General features: G+C 43.2%; 1 protein-coding gene across 3 annotated transcripts in view; it reads right to left on the bottom strand.

Annotated features, from left to right (window-relative positions):
- SPRED1 (sprouty related EVH1 domain containing 1) overlaps positions 1–1,873 on the bottom strand; it is a 123,499-nt gene extending 121,626 nt beyond the window's left edge. For 2 of the 3 annotated variants that reach the window (XM_045015345.1, XM_045015347.1), the window contains exon 1: positions 1,242–1,873. Coding sequence is in view for 1 of the 3 variants with exons in the window: in XM_045015344.1 (XP_044871279.1) it covers positions 1,242–1,273 (32 nt within the window). In the remaining 2 variants the exon portion in view is untranslated. The remainder of the gene's footprint in view (positions 1–1,241) is intronic. The other variant, XM_045015344.1, reaches the window with a different exon arrangement.
- Between the last annotated feature and the right edge of the window lie 22,484 nt (positions 1,874–24,357).

The raw sequence follows: 24,357 nt of genomic DNA, 5'->3' as shown, positions 1-24,357 counted from the left end.
ACAAAAAAGAAAACATGGCGACTGCTTCTGCCTCGTTACACTGATACTGAAGCAAATTCACCTTCTAAACCACCTCAGTGTAATGCTTCGTGCTTTACAGACTGGAGCTCAGGATCTCTCAAAACTCTGGTTATCCAACTTTGAAAATGTAGTCAATGTTTTAAAAAGAAAAATGCTTTTCCTTAAGGAGGTACATCTTAAGGAATGAAGGTTTTATTTAGAGGAATGCAAGCAAATGACAATCTGCCTCCCACTGCCAATGAGATTTTTGTCAAATAAATTAACTCGCTATTGAAAATACTTTTTTAAAAAAAGCACACGACGGTTATTTTCCATCACCAAGAGTTGTCTCTGCACTATGACGAGCCACATCACTCGTAAAACAAATTACAGCAAATGACTAAATTGCAAATCATTATTCTGGAAAGGATTACACAGCCTGTAACAGTCAGAGCCAAGAGTAACCCTTACGCACTTTATACCCGTAAATGTTTCTGATAAAGATTAAGATCAACCTACCGCAAAACACGTTGCACTTCTGTTTTTGAACGCCATAAGACACATTTACTAGTAGAATATTATTTCTTCCCCTCCATCCAAAATGTAAGTATCACAGACTAAATGCAGTAAGACATATCTAAAAACCACACGAGGCCGAATTATTTCATTCAAGCTAGGTACATTAAAATTTAAGAGACTTGCTTTCCCCTTAAAAAAAGAAGTCCCAACAGCTCATTTGAAAACAAAAAAAAGCTTTAGGGGAAGATTTAAACTTTATTTACATTGACTGACTCATCCAATTAAAATTCAGGAGCAGTTTCCTGCAGGATGAAGCTCCCACACACTAGTTTCCATGTGGAACATCTATGAGATAAGATGTGATCCCAGGCGGTGTGTGGAGGAGTGGGGTGCACTGTTGGTATCTGTTTGGACATTAAACCCCCACCGTTCCCCAACTTTAACACACGCCGCCGCCGCCACTACCTGGCCACTTCTCTGTCATGCTGTAATTGCACGGCACTTTCATGGAGACTGGCTCCCCATCTTTATGAAATAAGCTCCTAAAACACAAGAAGAGACCCTCCGGGTTTCTATACATGTACGCACATATGCGCAATATAAACATACACACGGACACAGATCCAAAAAGCTAGAGCAATGCAGCGTGGAAATGCCAAAATGTAAAGGCAGGGGAGCCAGGAAATAGAGGAATCCGAAGAAGAGGAATAATATTTGCTTACTCGTTGTTAGAAGTCGCCGTCTCTTCGCTCATTTTCTCCTCACCGTGATCCGACAGCGAGATGGAGCAGCAGCACCGACGCAGCCAGGGCGCAGCAGGAACTCACCAGAAACCTCACCATTGTTAACCCCCAGATCTGCCTCCCCAACGAGAATCGCTCTCAAGGCTGCAGGGGCAGGGGGCGAGCCTTTTATCCGAGAGCCGCAGGGGCTTCGCTGTCCGGCGCTGGAGCGCAGCCCCCTGCCTCAGCGAGGCTGGTAGCCGCAGCCCCTCTGCTCTTTAACGGGAACAGGCTGGCGCTGGTGGAAGAGGAAGGCTCCCAGCTGCAGTGAACTCCACGCCGCCGTCCTCCTGCTGCAGCTCATCTCCCGATGCAGCCACCTCCAGTGCCCTCCTCCTCCTCGCCGCCGAGCGGGCTCTCCCCTCGCAGCGCGCCCCGGGGCAGCAGGGAGGGGAGCAGCCGCGGCAGAAATTCCTCCGAACAGCAGCGGCTGCGATCCGAGGGGGGGGGGGGGAATCACCCACCCCTCCCTAGCGAGCAACAGCCCCAGGCAGGGAAGAAGCCGGGGGGTGGGGGTGGAGCGGGGAGGCGCTGCGAGGCAGCCGGGGGGGATGGGGCGGCGGGATGCGTCACGGCTGTTTGTGCGAGGAGAAGGGGAATGGGGGGGAAGGAGCCGGCGGGCGTCCCGTGGGGGGGGGGGGCGGAAGGCAGAAGCCCCCAGCCGGAGCCGGCGATAAGTTCAACAGCCGCGCTCCGTCCCCAGCAGCAGCAGCAGCAACTCCATTAGCCGTAGCCCCGCGCTCTGCTCCCACCTCCTCCTCCTCGCAGGAAAACTGGGCGGAAGCGTTGACTTCAGGCTCCTTCCGCCGCCACAGCTTAATTCCAAATAACCAGGGGAGAGAGGGGGCGGCAGAGAAAATAATCCCCTTGGGCCCCCCTCCCTCGCCCGCCGCTGGAGAGGCCTGCAGCGCCTCCCCTACAGTGCCTCCAGGGCAAGCTAGTTTCCTGAAAGTAGTTCCTTCCCTTCCACTCACTTCCCAAGGAGTTGTCAGTGTCACACACACACACACACACACACTCGCAGAGGCGCGGAGGGATCTATAAAGCACTGCAAGCGACCCCCTCTCCCTCCTCTGTGTGCGAGAGAGCGAGAGCCTGTGGCTGTACGTATGTGAGGGAGAACTGAAGAGAGTTAGCAAGAGAGCTAGAGCTGCTGTTTGCTGCGAGGTCTGGGAGGGTGAGGGCCCCAGAGAGGCTGCAGGGCTGTAAGGCAACCCTTGCACTGTGCAGGCAACTCGCTTCCTGTCCAGCAAAGTTGGATCGGCCGGTGCTGTTCCCTTCCTATAAGGGCTGGAGTCGTTGGCAAGGCAGGGAGGCTGCCCTGGTGCAGCACAAAGCGTGTACATGGCACACACTCATCTGTTACTCTGCTCATAAAGTGGGCTCTGCTGCCACACTGCAAGGGGGCGGACCGGGTTAATGCACGCAGCGCTGAGGTTGCATTGCTGCACCACAAAACATTGCACGGTATTCACCGAGTGCTGCTGGGCTAAACTGCATTTGCTTCTATTCGCGAAGGAGGGAATGGTTAATCTACAAGGAGCCTGCTCCCATGGAAGGCAATGGGATTTTTGCCGTTGAGTTCTGTGGGAACAGGATGCTGCTCCAGTTACATGCCAATAGCTGCTGCAGAACATGCTTATTGCGTGCATTAATCTTCTTGCCAATGCAAGGAATCAATATACTTTCTGTAAGCCTGAGCCAATACTTTTCTGTCTATTCAGTCCATTTTTTAATCCATGGATTTGTTTCTGACATGCTTGGAAGGGGTTTGCTAATAAGCATGAGGTGTAAGAGTGCAGACATGGAGGAATGCGAGAAGGGATAGTGTTTGCCGTCAGAGGTTGTTGAAGCGTGGCCTGACACACTTCAAACAAATGCCTCTCCTTCTACAGTACACGTAGGAGGCCCGTGACTGCAATTTATCATTACTATCAGAGTTCGTATAGACACATGCAAAGTGTTTTTAGTTAATCGAATATTTCCTCGTTAAACTCTCCTATAGGGTTGGCAGGCTTCTTTACCAATGTGGATGCACCTCTGGGATATCAGCAACAACAGCACCAATGTCTCTTTGTTTTGTCCTGGGGAGAGAAGGAGGCGATTAGAAAAGGACAGAACGGAATCGTTAGTAGATTATGTTTTCAGTGTGTCCTCCTCTGTGTAATTCCTTACTGATGCTGCTTTTAGGAACAAGGATAGAATGGAAAATCTAGAAACATTTTTAAGGATGTGCTATGCTTGCCTTTAATTTATCCAGTTTAAATCCTTGTGGATGTACTATCCATAAAATGCACATTACTCACTGTACCTTTTCAGTTTTGAAGAGAGCCTCCTTTATAATTAGTTTGTTTATTGTAAATCTGGAAGCAGTTTACCTGTGTAGTTTACATTATGACAGAAGAGAAACAATATTAAAAGGCATATGCAGTGATGTTGTAGCTGTGTTGGTTCCAGGATATTAGCAAGAGAAGGTGGGCAGGTAATATCTTGTATTGGACCAACTTCTGATGCTGAGAGAGAGAGAGAGAGAGAGAACCTTTTGCACTTACACGGAGCTGGGAAGAAGAGCTCTGTGTGAGCTTGAAAGCTTATCTCTGTGACCAACAGAAGTTGGTTCAGTAAAAGATATTACTTCACCCACCTTGCCTCTCATGAAAAATATATGAAACACAGACCTGGCCTCATCTCTAAAACAAACACACAATAAAATGGAAGTATTTGTAACTGTTCCAGGATAGGTATGCAGGAGGAGGAGGGTTTAAAAAACCCAGCCCTAAGCCTTTTCAGTTTATATAGTAAACATGTTGCTGTAGAAGAGCTTCTTTGCTTGATTTAGTTGAAAATTAGAGATACAGTGAAACTTGCACTAAAGATTATCTCCCTCTTTTATGGGGCCACTTAAAATTATTCCACATGTTTCCAGTATAATTTTGTTTCACTTCTTTTGGTCAAACAGTTTCTTACTGGCCACCTTGGGTAGTTGCTTAGGACAGGTTTCCCTTTCTCAGTAGATGTGGTGCCTTTTCCATTCAAGTTTCAGCAATTGCTCACAGAAATGTTTTTGTGAGGAACTGTCCTTTGTTCAATGGGTGAAGCTGTCCACGAAGATGCTACAATGAGAGGTATATTATATTTATTTGTATTACCATAGCACCTAAAATCCCTAGTTATGGACCAAGACTCGATTGTGCTAGGAGCTGTACAAACATACAGCAACAATGATGATCTCTGCCCCAAGAGCTTACACTTTTTTGTTTTGTTTGTTCTTTCCATCAATTAATTTCAATAGAACCATGTTTATCTAACACAGCATGATATATTGATGCAAGAAGGTCCTTCTTTTATACATAATTTAAATTCCCTATAATATTCCTACTGATAGCAATTTTGTGTGTGTATAAAAAGAGTTCTAACTTAAATATAATGGAACAATTACAGTAAACTACTATCGCCCATTCTCTAATAATGGCCTTTAACACATGTCTCAAACATACAGCAATAGTATTTTTCTCTTTGTATATACTGTAATGAATAATCTCTTTATAATGTTCTATTTTTATGTAGTGTTGTTTCGAACATTAAGGCAAAGTAGGGAACCTTTAGTGCACACCAGCAGAGCCTACCCGGGCCAATTAATGTGCAACATGATAGCGTGCTTTGGAAATCACATTCCCATAGTCTGCATTACTGCTCTGTGCAGACAAACCCTTACATACTAGTAACCATTTCCAGTGTTTACTGGATAAACACTCCGTTTCTTTTCTTGGGGTTGTTATATCGGTGTTTATCAGTTAAAACCAAAAACCATAAACCCTAAATATAATCTAGAAGAGTAAAATTGTTATTTGTATCACAGCATCTATGCGAAAGAAGGAAAATATTTTTACTCTGAGCCATAGACTCAGGATTATTCTAGTTATCTAAGTGAGAGTGTTTTTCAGTTTACTTTCTGTTTTGAGACTGGCAGATAATGTGATTTCCTGTTAATTTAATCCTTGTTTTATACTGGTTTCAAAGTTTAAACGGCTAAGATCCTGTAAGTTAATAGTTTACAAAGATAAGTTGATTAACATGTTCCAGTACAAGAAATGCTCAGGAATCAGTTCACTTTGTCAGATGATGATATAGCTCCGTTTAGATCCAAATGCATCAGACAGAGGCTCATGAAGTAGAAGAGAATGTTTGGAGAGGTTTTTTTAAAAGGGTTTTAAAATATGTCGTTTCACTGTGGTAGTTCACGAGATGAAACATTTTGCAGAATATCATGAAGACACAAAGGATTTCAAATAATTGCAACATATCTTCATATCCCAGAATAGTGGTGTGGAACCTGTAGCCTTTTAAACAGAGGCATTCAAGGGTGTGTCGTAAGAAGAAAATGTGAGCTGCACCTTGCATCTTTTTATCTAAGTGTTATAATCAGTACTGTCAGTACATGGAAGAGGTAGGGGATTCCAGGTCCTCCAATGCCTCCCACCACATCTTCAACCAGCTATGCCAGCTCTGCTCCTGGGAACATTCCTATGCTGGAGAATCTGTAGCCGGAGACATGTGAGTGGTTTCTGCTCCCTTAGGCAGTGTCTGGGAGAGGCAAAGAGAGCAGAACAAGGCAGGGAATCTGCCTCTGTGTTGATTGTGGCACCTTTACTTTTTAAAAATAATATTTTAGGCCCATGGGGTAAAAGGTTGGACATCACTGTCCTAAAATATTTGCAAGGGCTAAATGATCTGGAAAAAATGGTAAACAGTGAGGTCGCAAAATTTGCAGATGATATAAAATTACTCAAGATAGATAAGTCCAAAGCAGACTGCAAAGCATTACAAAGGGATCTCACAAAACTGGATGACCAGGCAACAAAATGGCATTGGAAATTCAATGTTGATAAATGCAAAGTAATACACATTGGAAAACGTAATCCCAACTATGCATACAAAAAGATTGGAGCTAGATTAGCTGATACCACTCAGAAAAGAGATCTTGGAGTCATTGTGGATATTTCTCTGACAACATTTGCTCAGTGGGCAGCAGCAGTCAAAAAAGCTAACAGAATGTTAGGAACCACTAGGAAAGGGATAGATAATAAGACAAAAATATAATAATGCCACTATATAAATCCCTGGTATGCCCACACCTTGAATACTGCATGCAGTTCTAGTTGCCTCATCTCAAGAAAGATATATTAGAAATGGGAAAAGTACAAAGAAGGGCAACAAAAATGATTAAGGGTATGGAAAAGCTTCCATATGAAGAGAGATTAAAAAGACGGAGAGGATTCAGCTTAGAAAAGAGATGACTAAGTGTAGATAAGATAGAGTTCTATAAAATCATGAATGGTGTGGAGAAAGTGAATAAAGAAGTGTTATTTACTCCTTCACATAACACAAGAACCAGGAGTCACCCAATGAAATTAATAGGCAGCAGGTTTAAAACAAACAAAAAGAAGTACTTCTTCACACAATGCACTGTGCCAGGGGATGTTGTGAAGGCCAAAACTATAACTGGGTTCAAAAAAGAATTAGATAAGTTCATGGAGGATGGGTCCATCAGTGGGTATTAGCCAGGATGGTCAGGGTGCAACTCCATGCTCTGGGTGTCCCTAGCCTCTGTCTGCCAGATGCTGGGATTGGATGACAGGATGGATCACTCGATGACTGCCTCTTCTGGTCATTCTCTCTGAAGCACCTGGCATTGGCCACTGTTGGAAGACAGGATAGTGGACCAGATAGACCATTGGTCAGACCCAGTGTGGCCATTCTTATGTTCTGTTTGGAGCAGAAACTAGTGATGCTGAGTCAGGTATTCTCTTAGTGCAATTTATTTATTTACAAAATGTACACAAGTCCTGTTTTCCTGAACAGCGGTGGTAACAGCCTGCACACAGCCAACCCCCTTTTGCAGATATGTCAGATAAGGCACCACTGCTCTGTCACAAGAGGCTGCCTTGAGCCTCTACCACTCTCCAGGATTCACACAAAACACAGACTGATCCAACTGCTTAAATACAGTCTGCACTTTACACTTGGGAAACCCTTAGTCCAAAGCTCCTCTCCATCTGCAGGGTCAGGAAAAGATGAATCGTAACTTGCAAACCATTAGAATCTTGTACCATAATAATATATATGTCTAATATATACCCCCACTTTATGACCGATATAAGGATGGCTCCTCAACTGTGGCCAAGATACATTTGGTGCAACTGGGGTATATGGGGCAGGTCAAAGGCAGCTTCATGGCTGGGTTCATGCTGGCCACAACTGCTGAAATGTATGCCTAGCTGCCAATGGCTAAAGGTGCCATTTTGGCATCCAAGGACCGTCACACCGCATGCATGCTCTGGCCTCAGCTCTTTTCATGGGAATCCATCCTATGCCAGGGATTAGGAATGGGGATGGCCTGGAGCCATTGATAAAGAAAATTTCATTAGGCAGTCATAGAACATACAAGAATTAATATAATCATGCAAAGTATCAAGTTTTCTGCAATTCTTTCCTTTAACATTCACAATTTTAATGTAAACTGACCTATCTAAAACTGGCCTGCCCTGACCTGAACCTGTCTTTGGCATTCTCAACTGCTCAAATACTTGAATGGAAAGTATTCAATTAACAAGAAATTATTGTGGTGTGGCAGCAATCCGGTACATCTTGCAAAGGTTACTACTTGGCAAGAGAGGAAAAACTTAAACCAGGAATTAATTTGATTCAATATACATATTTAACACCCCTTAAAATGGCTTACACTTTTGCTTGTGAATATCTCTAAAGAAATAGCTGAAGATAGGAATTTCTATTTATTTATATTGGTTGGTACACCTCTTACATATATGATTGGGGAATTATATAAAGAGTGGGAATTAGGAGAGTTTGGATGCATAACTACTTATCAGCATGGGATTCACATTAAAAATGCCATCCCAAGTATTCATTCCAGGATTGTTTAATTGTGGGAATTAAATCAACAACTCTGAATTTAGGTTTTAACTCTAAAATAATAATTTGGAAGTGTTCCCCCACAAATCACAATAAATTATGATCAGATCCAGATATTAGTGGTAGATTAATTAACAGATATTAGTGGTAGATTAAAGTAACATGGATGCTAATTTTTTCCCGAGTTATAGCATTTTGAGGGAAACTGTTCAAAGTAATTGTCTTTTTGGGGGGAAGGGGAGGTAATGTTTCCTATTTTCTACAGTCACAATCCTAGTGCTAGTTAAACACTGGGTGGTCATTACACATATCCTACTAATAAGGATTTAGCTGAATTGAGCTGATTAAATCTATATTAGTACTTCAGCAAAGTCAGATCTTGTTAACTTCTAAACAAGATTCCAGATACATACAAAAGATACAGAAAGCTGCCTTCCTCATCAGAGACTTTTGTATTGAAAATAGACTTTTTCTATCAAATTACAAGAACAGATTACAACCAAATCTCTGTAAATTCTTGCATGATCTAGGTGGATGTGGCTCAAACAATCTGAATTTCAGAAGTTATTCCAGTGATTTGATGTGTATTTAAAATAATTTATACCACAGAGAAAAACAAACACTAGCACTAGTTTCTGCGTGTAGGCGATATGGAAGCGCAAGATGGGGGATCGGTTGCCAGGTTTTAGTTTGTTTGGTCCTTGCAGTAGTGGTCAAAGGGAGAAAAGACAGGAAGACATTCTATGTTAAGGCATAAACCTGAGTCGAGATGTTTAATCTCAATTTTGTTTGTTTTGCTGGTAATTATTCCTTAGGAGAATATTGTAAACAAGGACGTTTCTACCATTTGGAGAGAATTTAATATCTATTTGTGGATAAAGTTACATGGGTTTGGAATGAACTGTCTGTTTCTGAGCAGGCATTGGACAAACACTAATTCCCATCTTGAGCTCTGGCCTGTGGTCCTGAAGTACTGGAGTTGTTGGATATATTAGCTCTACTGTCTGTCCTGTCTGGAAAAGGCCAGTGAGGAAGAAATGGTAAAGTCTTGAAACACTTCGAGGGTGGTATGTTGCCAGTTTCACTTAAGAAAGTTATGTACAGTCTCTGCTCAAGACAAAAGCATTTCTGGATTCTGACATTCTAACAAACTATTGCTGGTATGTAATATTGCATTTTTGGTTAATATCACTGAAAACTCTGTGATGAACCAATTCGCACAGTAACTTGCTGCCTCAGATTTGCTTGACCCTTGTCAGTTGGGATTCTGAGCATGGTTCAGCATGGACGTTGAATTGGTTTGCTTAATAGACCATCAAATTGGTTTGCTTAGTAGACATTGAATAACGAGCACATCCAGGATCGGATTTAGGGGCAGGCAACTGCCTGGGATGTCGGACTTGGGTTGCTGATTTTGTTGTTAGCAACAAAACAGAAAATAGAATGTTTGAAGTAATTCCATATGTGGATTCATTCTTCACTAATCTCCTAGAATTTTCTGGACCTTTGTAGAATCTTGTGGAACCTTCCAGACTTTCTGTAAATACAGATTTATAGATCCTAGCATGCAAATTTATCATTTTATATGCCAAGGATAAATCATGCAAATCATGTATTGAAGTCATGAAATGGGCTATAAATGCAATTTTAAAAAAGGTTTTCAAAAATTTAACAAATGGGGGTGAGGGCACCGAAGACGCGCCTTGCCTGGGGCACCATTTGGTCTAGGGCCAGCCCTGAGCAGGTGTACATGTTGGTATTAATAGATCAATCAACTGCCTTTACTGTTGGTCATGTGGCATCATTGACTTGCCTATGAACCACAGTGGGAGCATCTGGGGGTTTGCCCTGAAGTATCTCCATTCCTTTCTTGCTGAGAATATTCAGAGAAAGATTTTCAGCTACTGTTCATTCTCTTTGAGGTGCTCTTGTGTGGGGTTCCACACTATTCAATCATGTCTCTCTTTTTTTCAATGTGTAGATGAGGCTGACGGGAGAGTTAATGAGGACACTTGTCTTCAGTATGCTGCTGAAACTCAACACTATCCTGCTATTTCCTTCAGCTAAACCACTGCAGCTGAGCATCTTATTCAGAGCCTGGGGCAGGGATGAGAGCTAGCTGAAAGGTTCAATTGGGATAAGCCAGAAGTGATGCAACCAGAAGATATGGTGAAGAGTATATTTGTCCCTCCGATTGAGAATGTGTATCTGCCATTTGCAGTCAAGTAGTAGTCTAGTAGTTCCCTGGCTACTTTTAGATGATAAAGTAGCAGCAGTGACCAAGATGGCTTTTGTTCATCTATGTTGTGACCATTTAATTCAGATGCAGACACCATCAGCTCAATCCACGCCTTTGTCATTTTGAGACGAGATTAATAGATTATAAAGCCATAAATCACTACTGTGATCATCCCATCTGACCTCTTACCTAACACAGGACTTTCCTGAATTAATTCCTGTTTGAACTAGACCATATCTTTTAGAAAAACGTTGAGTCTTGATTTAAAAATTGCCAGTCATGGAGAATCGCATTGTAAGTTGTTCCAATGATTAATTACCCTTACTGTTTAAAAATTGTGCCTTATTTCCAGTCTGAATTTGTCTAGCTTCAATTTTCAGCCATTGGATCTTGTTTTACCTTTGTCTGATTGATTGAAGAGCCTATTATCAAATTTTTTATTCCACATCTAAATACTTATAGACTGTGATCAAGTCACCCTTAATCTTCCTGTAATCATCTGACTCTCTCGCCGACTCTCCTCTTGCTGCTGGGAGTGGCATAGTGATTCTCCTCCTGCCTTGGTTCCCCTTACCAATGGCCACTCTGTTCTTGTGGTGGTCTATCTCTTCCTGTGACTTGGTCCTTTGGTGGGCCAGATCATTTTTACTCTTGCCCCTTCCTGAGAAACCCAAGTCTAACAATGCCACTGATCTGACAGTTTCATACCACAGATTCCACTTAATTTCAGACTTTTGGGTACATGAGCCCATGGTTCCAGGGTCTTCATACCCCCACCATGTATGGGCCCTCTAACCTGGGATGCGGCCCGGGGATACTGTATGAAGCAGATAAGGTCTGTTCATACAGACCCTCTGCTGTATCCTTGGTCGGCTTCCTTCCATGGCCTGCAGCTAGGTTTTTCTCTCAATCACTTGTCTGACTGATGCTTTTGCAGCACCCAAAACCAAGGGGATCCAACCTAGCTGAGGAAAAGACGGTTACTCACCTGTAGTAACTGGTGTTCTTCGAGATGTGTTGCTCCTATCCATTCCATTATAGGTGTGCGCGCCGCGCGTGCACGGTTCTTCGGAACATTTTTACCCTAGCAACTCCGGCGGGCCGGCTGGCGCCCCCTGGAGTGGCGCCGCCATAGCGGCTGATATATACCCCAGCCGGCCCGTCCGCTCCTCAGTTCCTTCTTGCCGGCTATTCCGACAGTGGGGAAGGAGGGCGGGTCTGGAATGGATAGGAGCAACACATCTCGAAGAACACCAGTTACTACAGGTGAGTAACCGTCTTTTCTTCTTCGAGTGATTGCTCCTATGCATTCCATTATAGGTGATTCCCAAGCCTTACCTAGGCGGTGGGGTCGGAATGAGACGTGGCGGAGTGTAATACCGCAGAGCCGAAGGCTGCGTCGTCTCGAGACTGCTGCACCAACGCGTAGTGGGAGGCGAAGGTGTGGACTGAAGACCAGGTGGCCGCTCTGCAGATGTCCTGGATAGGAACATAGGCCAGGAAGGCGGTCGACGAGGCGTGCGCCCTGGTCGAGTGTGCAGTGAGTTGGCACGGGGGGACGCGAGCAAGCTTGTAGCACGTTCGTATGCAGGCCGTCACCCAGGAGGAAATTCGCTGTGAAGAAACCGGTTCGCCTTTCATGCGGTCTGCGATCGCTACGAACAGCTGTGTCGAACGCCGGAAGGGCTTCGTTCGGTCAATGTAGAAAGCGAGGGCCCTGCGGACGTCCAGGGTGTGGAGCTGCTGCTCAAGAGGTGAGGCGTGCGGCTTCGGGAAGAAGACCGGGAGGAAGATCTCCTGGTTGAGGTGAAAGGCCGAGACCACTTTGGGGAGGAAGGCCGGGTGTGGTCGAAGCTGCACCTTGTCCCTGTGAAAGACGGTATACGGGGGACCGACCGTCAGGGCGCGGAGTTCTGAGACTCGCCTGCCGGATGTGATTGCCACGAGAAAGGCCGTCTTTCAGGTGAGATAGAGCAGAGAGCACGTGGCTAAGGGCTCGAAGGGCGGGCCCATCATCCGGGCGAGAACCAGGTTCAGATCCCAAGTCGGAGCAGGAGGACGCACCTGAGGGTAGAGACGGTCTAACCCTTTGAGAAAGCGGGCTACCATTGGGTTGGAGAAGACGGAGCGGCCTCCTACAGCGGGTCGAAAGGCCGACAGAGCTGCCAGGTGCACCCTGAGGGACGAGATCGCGAGACCTTGACCCTTCAGGTACCAGAGGTAATCGAGGACGGTCTGGATGGGGGCTGAGAAGGGGTTAAGACTTCGCTGGTCACACCATAGCGCAAAGCGTTTCCACTTCGCGAGGTAAGTAGAGCGCGTGGAAGGCTTTCTGCTTTCCAGCAGAACTTGCTGCACCGCCGCCGAACATCCTCTCTCTGCGTCGGTCCTGTGCGACTCTCCGAGGCAGCGGAGGCAGGAGTCGTGCGGGTCACTCACTGGCATTGGCCGCTGGCAAGCCACGCAGGGCTTGAATCCCGGTGCTCCGGGCATAAGCCCGCACCGGGGCGGAAGAAGAGGGCTAACCCCTCTAATTCCCTAACTATTTACACTATACAACTAACTGAACAACTATAACAAGAAACTTTAACGAAATACTACAACTATATACACTAAACTATGGAGAAAAACGCTAGGGCTGTGGAGGTAAGGGAGCACTCCACTGTTCCTACTAGCCGTCACGGGCGGAAAGAAGGAACTGAGGAGCGGACGGGCCGGCTGGGGTATATATCAGCCGCTATGGCGGCGCCACTCCAGGGGGCGCCAGCCGGCCCGCCGGAGTTGCTAGGGTAAAAATGTTCCGAAGAACCGTGCACGCGCGGCGCGCACACCTATAATGGAATGCATAGGAGCAATCACTCGAAGAAGAACCAAAAGAAACAAAAAGGTTCTGGCATCCGACCTACCTGCCCCAAAGGGGATCTGACACTTAGGAGTATCTAGGTAGGCTCCAGCCCTAGTTGATCCTTCCAAGCAGCTTCAAAGCAGTCTCTAATTAGGATTTGGCCCCAGCCAGACCTTCCTTCACAGGGCTAGCTCTAAAGGTCTACTCTCCCAGTTAATCATCACTGATCTGGGCTTTTCCTCTTTTATCTCCTCTCTCCAGGCTCGACACCTACTGCAAGTGTAGCAGGGTGAGGCTGATTGTGCCACAGATTATTCTTAACCTCTTCAGGCCCAGTGGGGGGTTGGTGCACCCCATCACACTTCTCTTTGATAAACTCAACATATTGAGTTCCATGAGTTTATCACTATAAGGTATGTTTTCTAATCCTTTCATTATTTATATGACACTTCCCTGAACCCTCTCCAATTTATCAAAATCCTTCCTGAATTGCAGACTCTAGAAATGGACAGAGTATTCTAGTAGCAGTGTCACCAGTGCCAAACACAAGGGTATACCTTGCTACTCCTACTTGATATTCCTCTGTTTATATATCCAACAATCACATTACCCCGTTTGGCCAGCGCATCACACTGGGAGCTCATGTTCAACTGATTATCCACCATGATTCCCTAGAATCAGAGTCACTGCTTCCCAAGATAGAGTCTAGTATGGCCTACATTCTTTGTTCCTGTATGTATGACTTTACATTTGACAGTTTTGAAATCCATATTGTTTGCTTATGCCCAGCTTACAAAGTGATCCAGATCGCTTGATATCAGTGACCTGTCCCCATCATTATTTACCAAACCTCCAATCTTTGTGTCATCTGCAACCTTCATCAGCAGTGATTTTATGTTTTATTTCAAGTTATTGATAAAAATGCTAAATGGCATAGGTCCCAGAATCGATCCATTCAGGACCCCACACCAACTTGATGATGATTCCTTGTTTACAGTTACATTTTGAGATCTATCAATTAGCCATTTTTAATCTGTTTAATTATGCCATGTTTATTTTGTATCATTTTATTTTTAAAATCAAAATATCACGCAGTACCAAATCAAATGCCTTGCAGAAGTCTATTACATCAACACTGTTATCTTTATCAATCTTGTAATCTCATAAAAAACTATATCAAGTTAATTTTACAGGATCTATTTTCCATAAACCCAAGGGATTAATTGTATTATCCTCTCTTAATTCTTTATTAATTGAGTCCTCTGACGGCTGTTCCAATATTTTTCCTGGGATCAGTGTTAAGTTGACAGGCCTATAATTATTCAGGTAATCTCAATTACCCTTTTTAAAACATTGGCACATCGTTAGCTTTCTTCTAGTTTTCTGGAATTTCCCGAATGTACCAATAGTTATTGAAAATCAACAGTAATGGTTCAGCAAGTTCCTCAGACAGCTCTTTAAAAACTCCTGGATACAAGTTATTCAGCCTCACTGATTTAAAAAATGTCTGATTTATTAGGTGCTATTTAACAACCTCCTGAGTTACTGTTGGAATGGAAAGGGTTTCATCATCATCATCATGATATGACTACATCATCTGAAATACAGAACATAAATATTATTGATCACTTCTGCTTTTTCTGCATTATTATTGACAACTCTACTATTTCCAAAAGTCTCGGGATCCACCTATCTGAGATACTGCCTCTCTCCCTGGATGATACCGCTGCAACTAAAATCAGCACAGTACTCAATCTGGAGCCCTTCAATTTGAAAATTGAAAGAGGGTCTGCTAATAGAATATTTTCCATGATGAACCCTTGACTTTAAACTTATTTCCCCATTATTTCAAAACAGGCCAAATCTTTTGATTCATAGATTCCAAGGTCAGAAAGGACCATTGAGAACATCTAGTCTGACCTCCTTTTCAACACAGGCCATAGAACTTCCCCAAAAATATTCCTAGAGCATATCATTTAGAAAAAAAATCCAATCAGGATTTAAAAATTGCCATCAATAGAGAATCCACCACAACTCTTAGTAAATTGTTCCAATGATTAATTTCCCTCGCTGTAAAACATTTATGCCTTACTTCCTGTCGGAAATTGTCTTTGATCTTTCAGACTAGCCCATCCTTTCTCCCAGGCTTTGCGGAAGCGGGAGTATAGTGAAGGATAGAATTTTCTGGGAAATAGGAGTGTTTCTTTTAGTTCCTCCGCTCACCTCCCGCCATGGGGGGATTAAGCTATACAGGTGAATTTATTATTAAGGATGTTACTTCAATATTTCTCAGGCATTCTCTCCTAAAGCCTAGGAGCTCTTTTTGTTTCAAGCAGAACAAATTAGGCTCTCTCTCTCTCTCTCTCTCTCTCTATATATATATATATATAATGGCAAACAGAGGGAAAGCTTCCAATGATCAACAGTCAAAACTTCAACCCTGTCCTTTGAAGCATAATAAACACAAATAAATAAACACAAATAATTCAAACACAGTATAAGCCATTGAAATCTGATAATTTTTAAAAGAGTTACATTAAGAGGCCTATGCTCAATGTAGACTACACAGGGATCTGTCTCTGTCTCCCTTATTCTAGGATGAATATAGTCTCTTCTTGGTTTTATTTATCTTTATCCTTTATCAGTCCTGAGAAGCAGGCCTCTAAATCTTCAAAAGGAAAAGCAATAATGTCCTAAATATATTCAAAAACTACAGTGTTGCCTGCAGGCCAGCAACATGGAACAGATAAAACAATTTACCACAGTCTGCTCCAATATACATAAAAAAGGAACTACAGACATATTTTTGTTTCATCTGCAAAAGCCTGTGTTGTTTAGGGGAAGTTGTGGTCTAGTGCAAGGAACACAAGACTAAAAGTCAGCAGTTCTGACTTCTATTCCCAGCTTTGCTACTCTAATGTTGTTTGATCTTTGACCAGTTATTTAAAATCTGTGCCTCAGTTCCCTCATCTGTAAAATGGGGGTGATAATGCTTTATAAGGTGCTTTAGAGATTGCAATTATGTACCACTTTTTATCCTTGAAAGTATTATTATTTTTCTCAACCTCTGTGGTTCCAATACAGGGAAGAAGCAAAGAAAAGTGAACAAGCAAAGTCTAGATCGGGGTAGGCAACCTATGGCACGGCATGCAAGCTGATTTTCAGTGGCACTCACACTGTCGGGTCCTGGCCACCGGTCTGGGGGCTCTGCATTTTAATTTAATTTTAAATGAAGCTTCTTAAACATTTAAAAAACCTTATTTACTTCACATACAACAATAGTTTAGTTATATATTATAGACTTATAGAAAGAGACCTTCTAAAAACGTTAAAATGTATTACCGGCACGCAAATCCTTAAATTAGAGTGACTAAATGAAGACTCGGCACAGCACTTCTGAAAGGTTGCCAACCCCTGGTCTAGATGTAATTTTGTGCACTTAGCTTGAGTGACAGTTGCAAGTATTGTTGACTGAGGCCATGTCTACACTACCACTTCTTAGAATTTATGTCACTCAGGGGTGTGAAAAAAGCACATCCCTGAGAGACATAAGTTTCACTGGCATAAATGGCAGTGTGCACAGCGGCATGTCGGCGGGAGAGCTTCTCCCTCCAACATAGCTACCACTGCTTGTTGGGGGTGGTTTATTTATTTTGATGAGAGATCTGCAGCTGCCTCAGTACAACTCTAGATATAGCCTTAGAAAAGGCCATGAGTATACCACCGAGAAGCTGATGAGAGAAATTGCCAAAGCAAACACGTACAACAGTATACAGGGATCATCCAGTTACTTCCACAGAGCATGTCTGTTTACCAAAAAGGTGATAGTAATCAGCAATGGAGATTCTTGCATAAATTTTCCTCTTCTGGATTCACAGCAGTGCTTGTTCTTGCCTCTTTTCAGTTATAGGATGACATGATGATGATAACATTTTGTTCTAAAAGAGCCCTGTTTCATCCACAGATTTCAAAGTACTGTACATAAGTGGATGAGCATTATTGTTGCCATTTTACAGCTGGTAACTGAGGCCCACAGTGGTGGAGGGATCAATTGTACTTCTAGAGCACAGTACTATGTTGGGGTTGGTGCAGAACCGCATTGTATTAATGCAGCTCCCAGTGTGCAGGGGAAGCATATCCACTGGCATATTGTTCAGGGGGAAAGAATATTGTAACCAACCCCATGACAATATGCCATTGCAAGTGTTGTAGTATGCCAGCTCCTATGTATCTTGTAGTGTTCTGGTGTACCATATGTTCAGAGATAAGTGCTATAGGCACCCAAGCTCTAGGCTCTTCAGGATCTAGCCCTCAGTTGGTTCCCAAGGCTCACACACTTAAGAAGAAAGAGGACGTCATTATCACAACTGCCTGAAATGGCACAAATACCCAATGGACAACTTCTTCAACACTGATAAACTAAGAGAGATAAACACAGCACATAGCAGTTCCGAGTCTAGGGTTGCTTGGCTGGTTTTAAACTGGCTTGGCTGGGTTTTTTTACTGCCTTGACGGCCAAAAGATGCAATGCCCGGGGGAGGGGGTTGGCCTCTCCCTGCTGCTCCATCCTGAGGTGAAGCAGGAGGAAATGCTCAGCAAAGACTTCCCATGGGTCTATCACTTTAAGAGCCAGCTCTCCCTTGGAGGGTTCAGCTGCCTTCCTCTCCTTCGCAGCATGCTGCAAGATCATCTGGATCCTCTAGCCCCGCTGTCTTGTTAAGAGGAATGGGGAAGGCGGGTTTGTTGTTGTGGGTCTTCCTTCCCCACTGGCTGCTTGTGGATTTGACAGTGGTCTGGTGCCTCCTTCCTCTCTGGCCAGATGGGGCCTGGAGTGCAGCTAGTGGCAGGGAAGGTAAGACGCAAAGAGGCCTTGAACTGCCCCCAGTCCTGCACTTGCAAGATGCACCACTACTTGGATGGGGGGGGTGGGATGTGGGTGGAGAATCAGACTACTGGTGGTGGTTCAGTGCCTAGGGTTGCTAATTTTGGTTGTATGTATTCCTGGAGGTTTCATCACATGACATAATCTTTAACTAAAGGTTAATCTTCAATTCATGGAGACTCCAGGACAACTGAAGGGTTGGCAACCCTATGCCAGAGAGAGGAAAAGAAAGGTCAGGCTGGTGTGTGTGGGAGGAGGGGCAGTGGCTGTTTTTTCTGCGCCTTGGAAGTGGCAACCCTATGCAGCCCCCAAGGGCAGAGCAGTAGAGTGCTAATAAGATAAGTGTCACTGTAACTCCTCCATACTGTCATCCTGCTTTCAGGCCACAGCTGTGTATCATCTGTTGCAGATACTGCTAGACTCCTGCCAACAATAAGGTGTATCTCTGTTCAGCTCTGAGACCCTGCAGCCCCAGCTCCCAGACTGCCTGGTCTCTGGCCTTCCCTTAGGAGCCACCTTCCAGTGGCTGCCCCCAGCTCAGTCACCAGCTCTGAGTCACGTCTCTTCTGATCTCTGGATATTACTTCTCTTTCCTGTGCTGAAGGGATTGTGGAGGCCTCTCTGGGCTGGGTGCTGAACGAGAGGGTAACAATGCCCAGTAAGGAGCCAGCACGTGCATTACAATGGTGGCCCTGTGCAGTCTTCTTTGTTGGTCAGGCCAGAGGAGAGTAGAGCCGTGGCCCCAACTCTCCTACAGAGAGAGAAATCCCTGCATTTAGCTAACATGGGGATTTCAGTTGTACATATTATACCTTATATGGGCTGCTCAAAGTGCTGGGGAGAGGCTCTTTGTACCTTTTCCCATTGTGAAAGGACCAAGGACAATGTGGGCTTAAGTGACTTGTCTTAGGTCATGTAGTGAGTCAGAGGCAGAACCGCTAACATCCAGCCTTTTTTCACTCTGCTAGACTGCACAGGGATGAATTAACCTTTCCATGATCTGTCACAAGGTGTCATTTACATCTGACATCACAAAATCATGACACACAAAAAAAAATGCTGTGCAATGGAGACTCCTTTTGAATATTGGGTCCAGTTCTGTGGAGCTGTCTTTACTTTGCCTTTGAATGTATTTCAGTTTAGTTTAATATATTTATTATTTCTTTGGAGTAGAGGGTTAACAGTAAGGTGACAACATTTGCAGATGAAACAAAATTATTTAGGTTAGTCAAGACCAGAAAAGACTGTGAGAATCTCCACAGGGAAATAAACAAAGGGAGGTGAATGGGCATCATGATGGCAAATTAAATTGGGTGTTGACAAATGGAGGGTAATGCACATTGGAAGGAGTAATTTGAACTACTTCTACACATTGCTAAGTTCTAAATTAATTGTTACCACTCAGGAAAAATAAAAAGTAAAGAAAATGTTAGGATGTATAAGAAAAGTGATAAAAAAAACAATATTGAAAATATTATAATGCCATTATATAAATCAATATAATGCTTTTATCTTGGATACTATGTTCAGTTCTAGTCACCCCATTACAAAAAAACCATAGCAGAAATAGAAGTGATCCAACAATAGTCCCCTCGACTAGAAGCATGAACAGGTTCCTCTTTGAGGAGAACTACTGTTTAATTTAGAGAGGAGATAAATAAAAGGGAGCACAATAGAGATATAAAATAATGAAGGTCAGTCTTGCCCTCCTTTTTCCCCGTTCTTATAGTACAAAAACAAAGAGCCATCCACTGCAATTAAAAGGCAACAGTATAAAATTAATAAAGGGCAAGAGTGGGCCAGATTTTTTTGGGAGCAATTAGGAAATTTGTTACGACATTCTGATTCTGTACCCCCATCTCCTGTGCATTTTAGAGCAACCCAGTGGCTGTTCTGACATTTGCCAACTGGCATTTTTCTCAGGGGACCATCTGCCAGCGAAGGCTCACCACAGCAGAGTGTCCTCCGCTGCTCCTCCTCCCCACTCACAACATATCCATCCCTGCTCCTGACATGCCCTCTGTGCTTGGAGCTGGTGGGAAGGTGGTTAGGACCCAGCTATGCCAGCTCTACACCCACTGAGAATGCCCAACGAGGGGGTTACAGCAATTCTCTGATCCCTTTGCTGTGCCTGAGAGGCACAAAGGCAGCAATGCAGTTATTGTTTTATGTAATGTATAACTAGGGTGACCAGATGTCCTGCTTTTATAGGGACAGTCCCACTTTTTGGGACTTTTTCTTATATAGGCACCTAATACCCTCCACCCCTTGTCCCGTTTTTTCACAGTTGTTATCTGGTCACCCTATGTATAACCTAAGGAACTAGCTACCTCAGGATATCAATGGGACCAACAGCTTTGGTTGGATTAACAAAGATTTGACCAGTACATTAGCAGAATCACAGAGGGACTCTGATGCTAGATTGCTGTGATAGCTTTCAGACGGGATGTAAAACCAAGGTCCTATTAATATTCATTAAAAATCTCATGGCAATTTTCACACAGGCAGGGGATGGATAATCACATCAACAGTTACATAAATTAGGATAAACATTGCCAGGAGATATGACTCCTCATGCTTCAAGGCATAAGCCACCCACGAACTGCCTGAGTTTAGGAAGAACCCTCTCCATTATATAATTGTTCAGTATGGGGGTTTCTTTCACCTTCCTCTGAAGCATCTGGTACTTGTCACCCTTAGAAATGGATCCTATAGACTACATGGATAGCTAATCTGAACCAGTATGGCAATTCCTATGTAATCTAATCCTTTTTGATAATCATGTCACAATTTCCACTGGTGTACCTGTTGAGTTTCTAAGGTTATTTTAAAATGTATGCCATATTTTTCCATAAAAGTCCATTTTTCAGCTTTTTGATGTATGACGATGTTGTGAAGGAAATTTGTATAGATGTGTGCAAATGAGTGGGGTTGCGTGCATATGTGTGATTGTGGGTGACTGCTTTAACTTTATAGAGATAGCTGTTCATGAAATAGCAATGCATCACTAGCAGAGAAAGTGGGAGGACTATTACATAAGTTAGAGCTATCCAGGGATATCTTTAACTCACTCTCAAGTGATTTGTGCATTTCTCCCTTCTTTGAAGAGAACGGGTGTGACTAGTTCTTTTGGGCCAAATTATATATCCTCCCTACAGCATTTAGTCAGTGTTCTTGTCCCTGATTGTTCCCAGAGATATAGCATAAAAATGCTACCAAAATGCTTGTTAATAATTTGAGAGAATTTAAGCAAGAGACCTGCATTCCCTTATCTGAAGGGAAATTATAGTCATTTTATGTTTACATAATTTCTTTAATCTCAAAGCACATTTCATACTATACATGGAAACCTCTCTACCTGCCACTCCAAGTAGCAACTTCTGGGATGGAGATGGCTATTGTTCAAGGCAAGGCACTGGAGCATATACTTTTATATAAGCATGTGCTTAAATCCCATTAAAGTCATTGGGAATTAAGCACATGCTTAAAATGTAATTATGCATGTGCTTAAGTGTTTTATTGCATAAAAAGGGATTACTCACTTGCTTAAAGTTAAGCATGTTTAAGTGTTTTGCTGAAGCAGGGCCTTATAGGGTACAGCAATTTTACAAAACTTTTAATACAGGATGCTAGAAATATCATCCTATTGAAACTTAAATGACTTTAAATAAAAATTAAACTCACCACAGTTAGGTGTTACATGTGTGTTACTGAGAAACAGTATTTAATGAAGCAACTACTTTTTTAAATCTCAGATTAATCTGAAGCTCTCCAAAAAATGGTCTTTGTAAAAAGCTCTCCAAGCAGTTCCCTCCATAGCTGGGATTTCCAAATGTATCAGTTCTTTGTCTTTTTCTGGTGCTCAGATTGCAACTGTCACTGAGTCACACAGCTTGCTTTAGGCCCACAGCCAATTTGATTACAACAACAACAACTTGTGAAACATAAAAAGGTAGTCTTTAGATCCACATGGAGCACTTTGCTAGGAAGTTGAACTTTGCTGAACAAGCCCCAGCACGGCCACCTAATAAATCTGGACTCATCTTACACCAGGCTCACAGATTTAACACAAAAGAAAATTGGGAATTCATTGTGAAATCACCTTCCCCAGTCCATTAAGAACTGTCACAAACTAATGGGATCTTGAAGTAGTCTGCGGTGCTTCAACTGTTATAGCAATATATGTTAGTGCTCTTATAGCAGAAGTTCTAAATGGTATAAACATCACAACAAATGCATCAGGTCTTTTTGCTGTATTTTCAAGTAACCTTTGTTTGTTAATGAAATTACTATCTACCAGCTTTTCAGCAATATCTGCTTTCTTCAGGCCTTACGCAATCAAATTTGTTCACTTCTTTATACAATGGCACCTCAAGAGATCTCCTTTATCCAGGGGATAGTAAAGATATCAGTTAGGAAAAGAATGACCATGTGATCTGTTTCCTGGACTACGGTAGGAGCTATTATCAGTGTTTATATGATAAAACCTTATGTCAGCATTTTTCAACTTGATTATAAAAGTTTGCTCCATGCTTCCCAAAATGTACCAAGGTTCACACAAGACAAGAACAACTTAATCTTTTTAAAAAAAGTTCATTTCACATTACATAAGACCATAAGAATGGCCATACTGGGTCAGACCAAAGTAAAAAGTATCCTGTTTACTGACAGTGACCAATGCCAGGTGTCCCAGAGGGAGTGAACCTAACAGGTAATGATCAAGTGATCTCTCTGTTGCCATCCATCTCCACTGTCTGACAAACGGAGGCTAGGGAAACCATTCCTTACCCATCTTGGCTAATAGTCATTAATGGACTTAACCTCCATGAATTTATCTAGTTCTCTTTTAAACCCTGTTATAGTGCTAGCCTTCACAACCTCCTCAGGCAAGCAGTTCCACAGGTTGACTGTGTGCTGTGTGAAGAACTTCCTTTTATTTGTTTTAAACCTGCTGCCCATCAATTTCATTTGGTGGCCCCTAGTTCTTATATTATGGGAACAAGTAAATAACTTTTCCTTATTCACTTTCTCCATACCACTCATGATTTCATATACCTCTATCATATCTCCCCTTAGTCTTCTCTTTTCCAAACTGAAAAGTCCTAGCTTCTTTAATCTCTCCTCATATGAGACCCGTTCCAAACCCCTAAACCACATTGCTCCAACCTGCTTGCTTTAGCTACATGAATTCCAAAGGGGGCGTTGAGGGTTGCAGTTTAAACTTTTTGCACCCCAGTAATGGATAATTATATTGTTTGTCAGTTAAGTTGGAAATCTCTTACAAAGTAAGATAGCACAAGACTGTAATTTGGCCCACAGCTGCACAGGGAAATAAAGGAGCATAAGGGCTCCTCCAACTCTCATGCATGGCTTACCCAGATTGCCCCTCTGAACACAGGGGGTGAAGAGCAGATGCCCTGGGGCCACCACTCCCAACCCTATGCAGATTGGAAAATGGGTGAAGAGTGGGTAGAACTTTAGCTTTACCTCCCATCCTCTTCCTGGCCACTGCTGGCCAATACTGCTAAACTAGCATGGGGGAGAAGTAATGTGCTTCTATTAAAGAGATGGTGAAAATTGGAAAAGGAATTGTGATTCTCTGAGTTCCTTCCCTAAGGCAGTGCAGTTTCACACTGCCACTTACACAAGGCTAGACATAAAGACTCAGGGCTTGTCTTCACTACTGGGGACATTGACGCTGCTGCAATTTAGCAGGTCTAGTAAAGACTCGCTAAATCAATGGCAGAGCGCTCTCTGGTTGACTTCGGTACTCCACCTCTCCAAAAAGAGTAAGGTAAGTCGATGGGAGATGCTGCGCAGTGAAAACACCGCGGTAAGTCAACCTAATGTTGACTCCAGCTACATTGAGTAGCGCTTACCCTAATAGTGAAGACAAGCCCTTAGTCTTGCCCATATTTGATTCTTTCACAACTCTTTGCTCTCTGGATCAATTCATTGTATCTTGTCCATAAACGTCTCAATAAAATCACATGACAAGCAAATAAGTGTTGCAAGTTGGTATGTGGCCTAGAATCTTTGTGTGTAATTTTTAAAATGTAAATATATCCAAGATATTCAGGTTTAAAATGAATTTTTGTAGAGGTGTAAGGAAGAGGCATTGCATGGCTCATGTTTGGCAATCAGAAATCAGAACCTT

The sequence above is a fragment of the Mauremys mutica genome, chromosome 4 (genome assembly GCF_020497125.1).
Source record: "Mauremys mutica isolate MM-2020 ecotype Southern chromosome 4, ASM2049712v1, whole genome shotgun sequence".
In the NCBI taxonomy this organism is placed as follows: domain Eukaryota; kingdom Metazoa; phylum Chordata; order Testudines; family Geoemydidae; genus Mauremys; species Mauremys mutica.
This window is presented reverse-complemented; position numbering and strand designations above follow the sequence as displayed.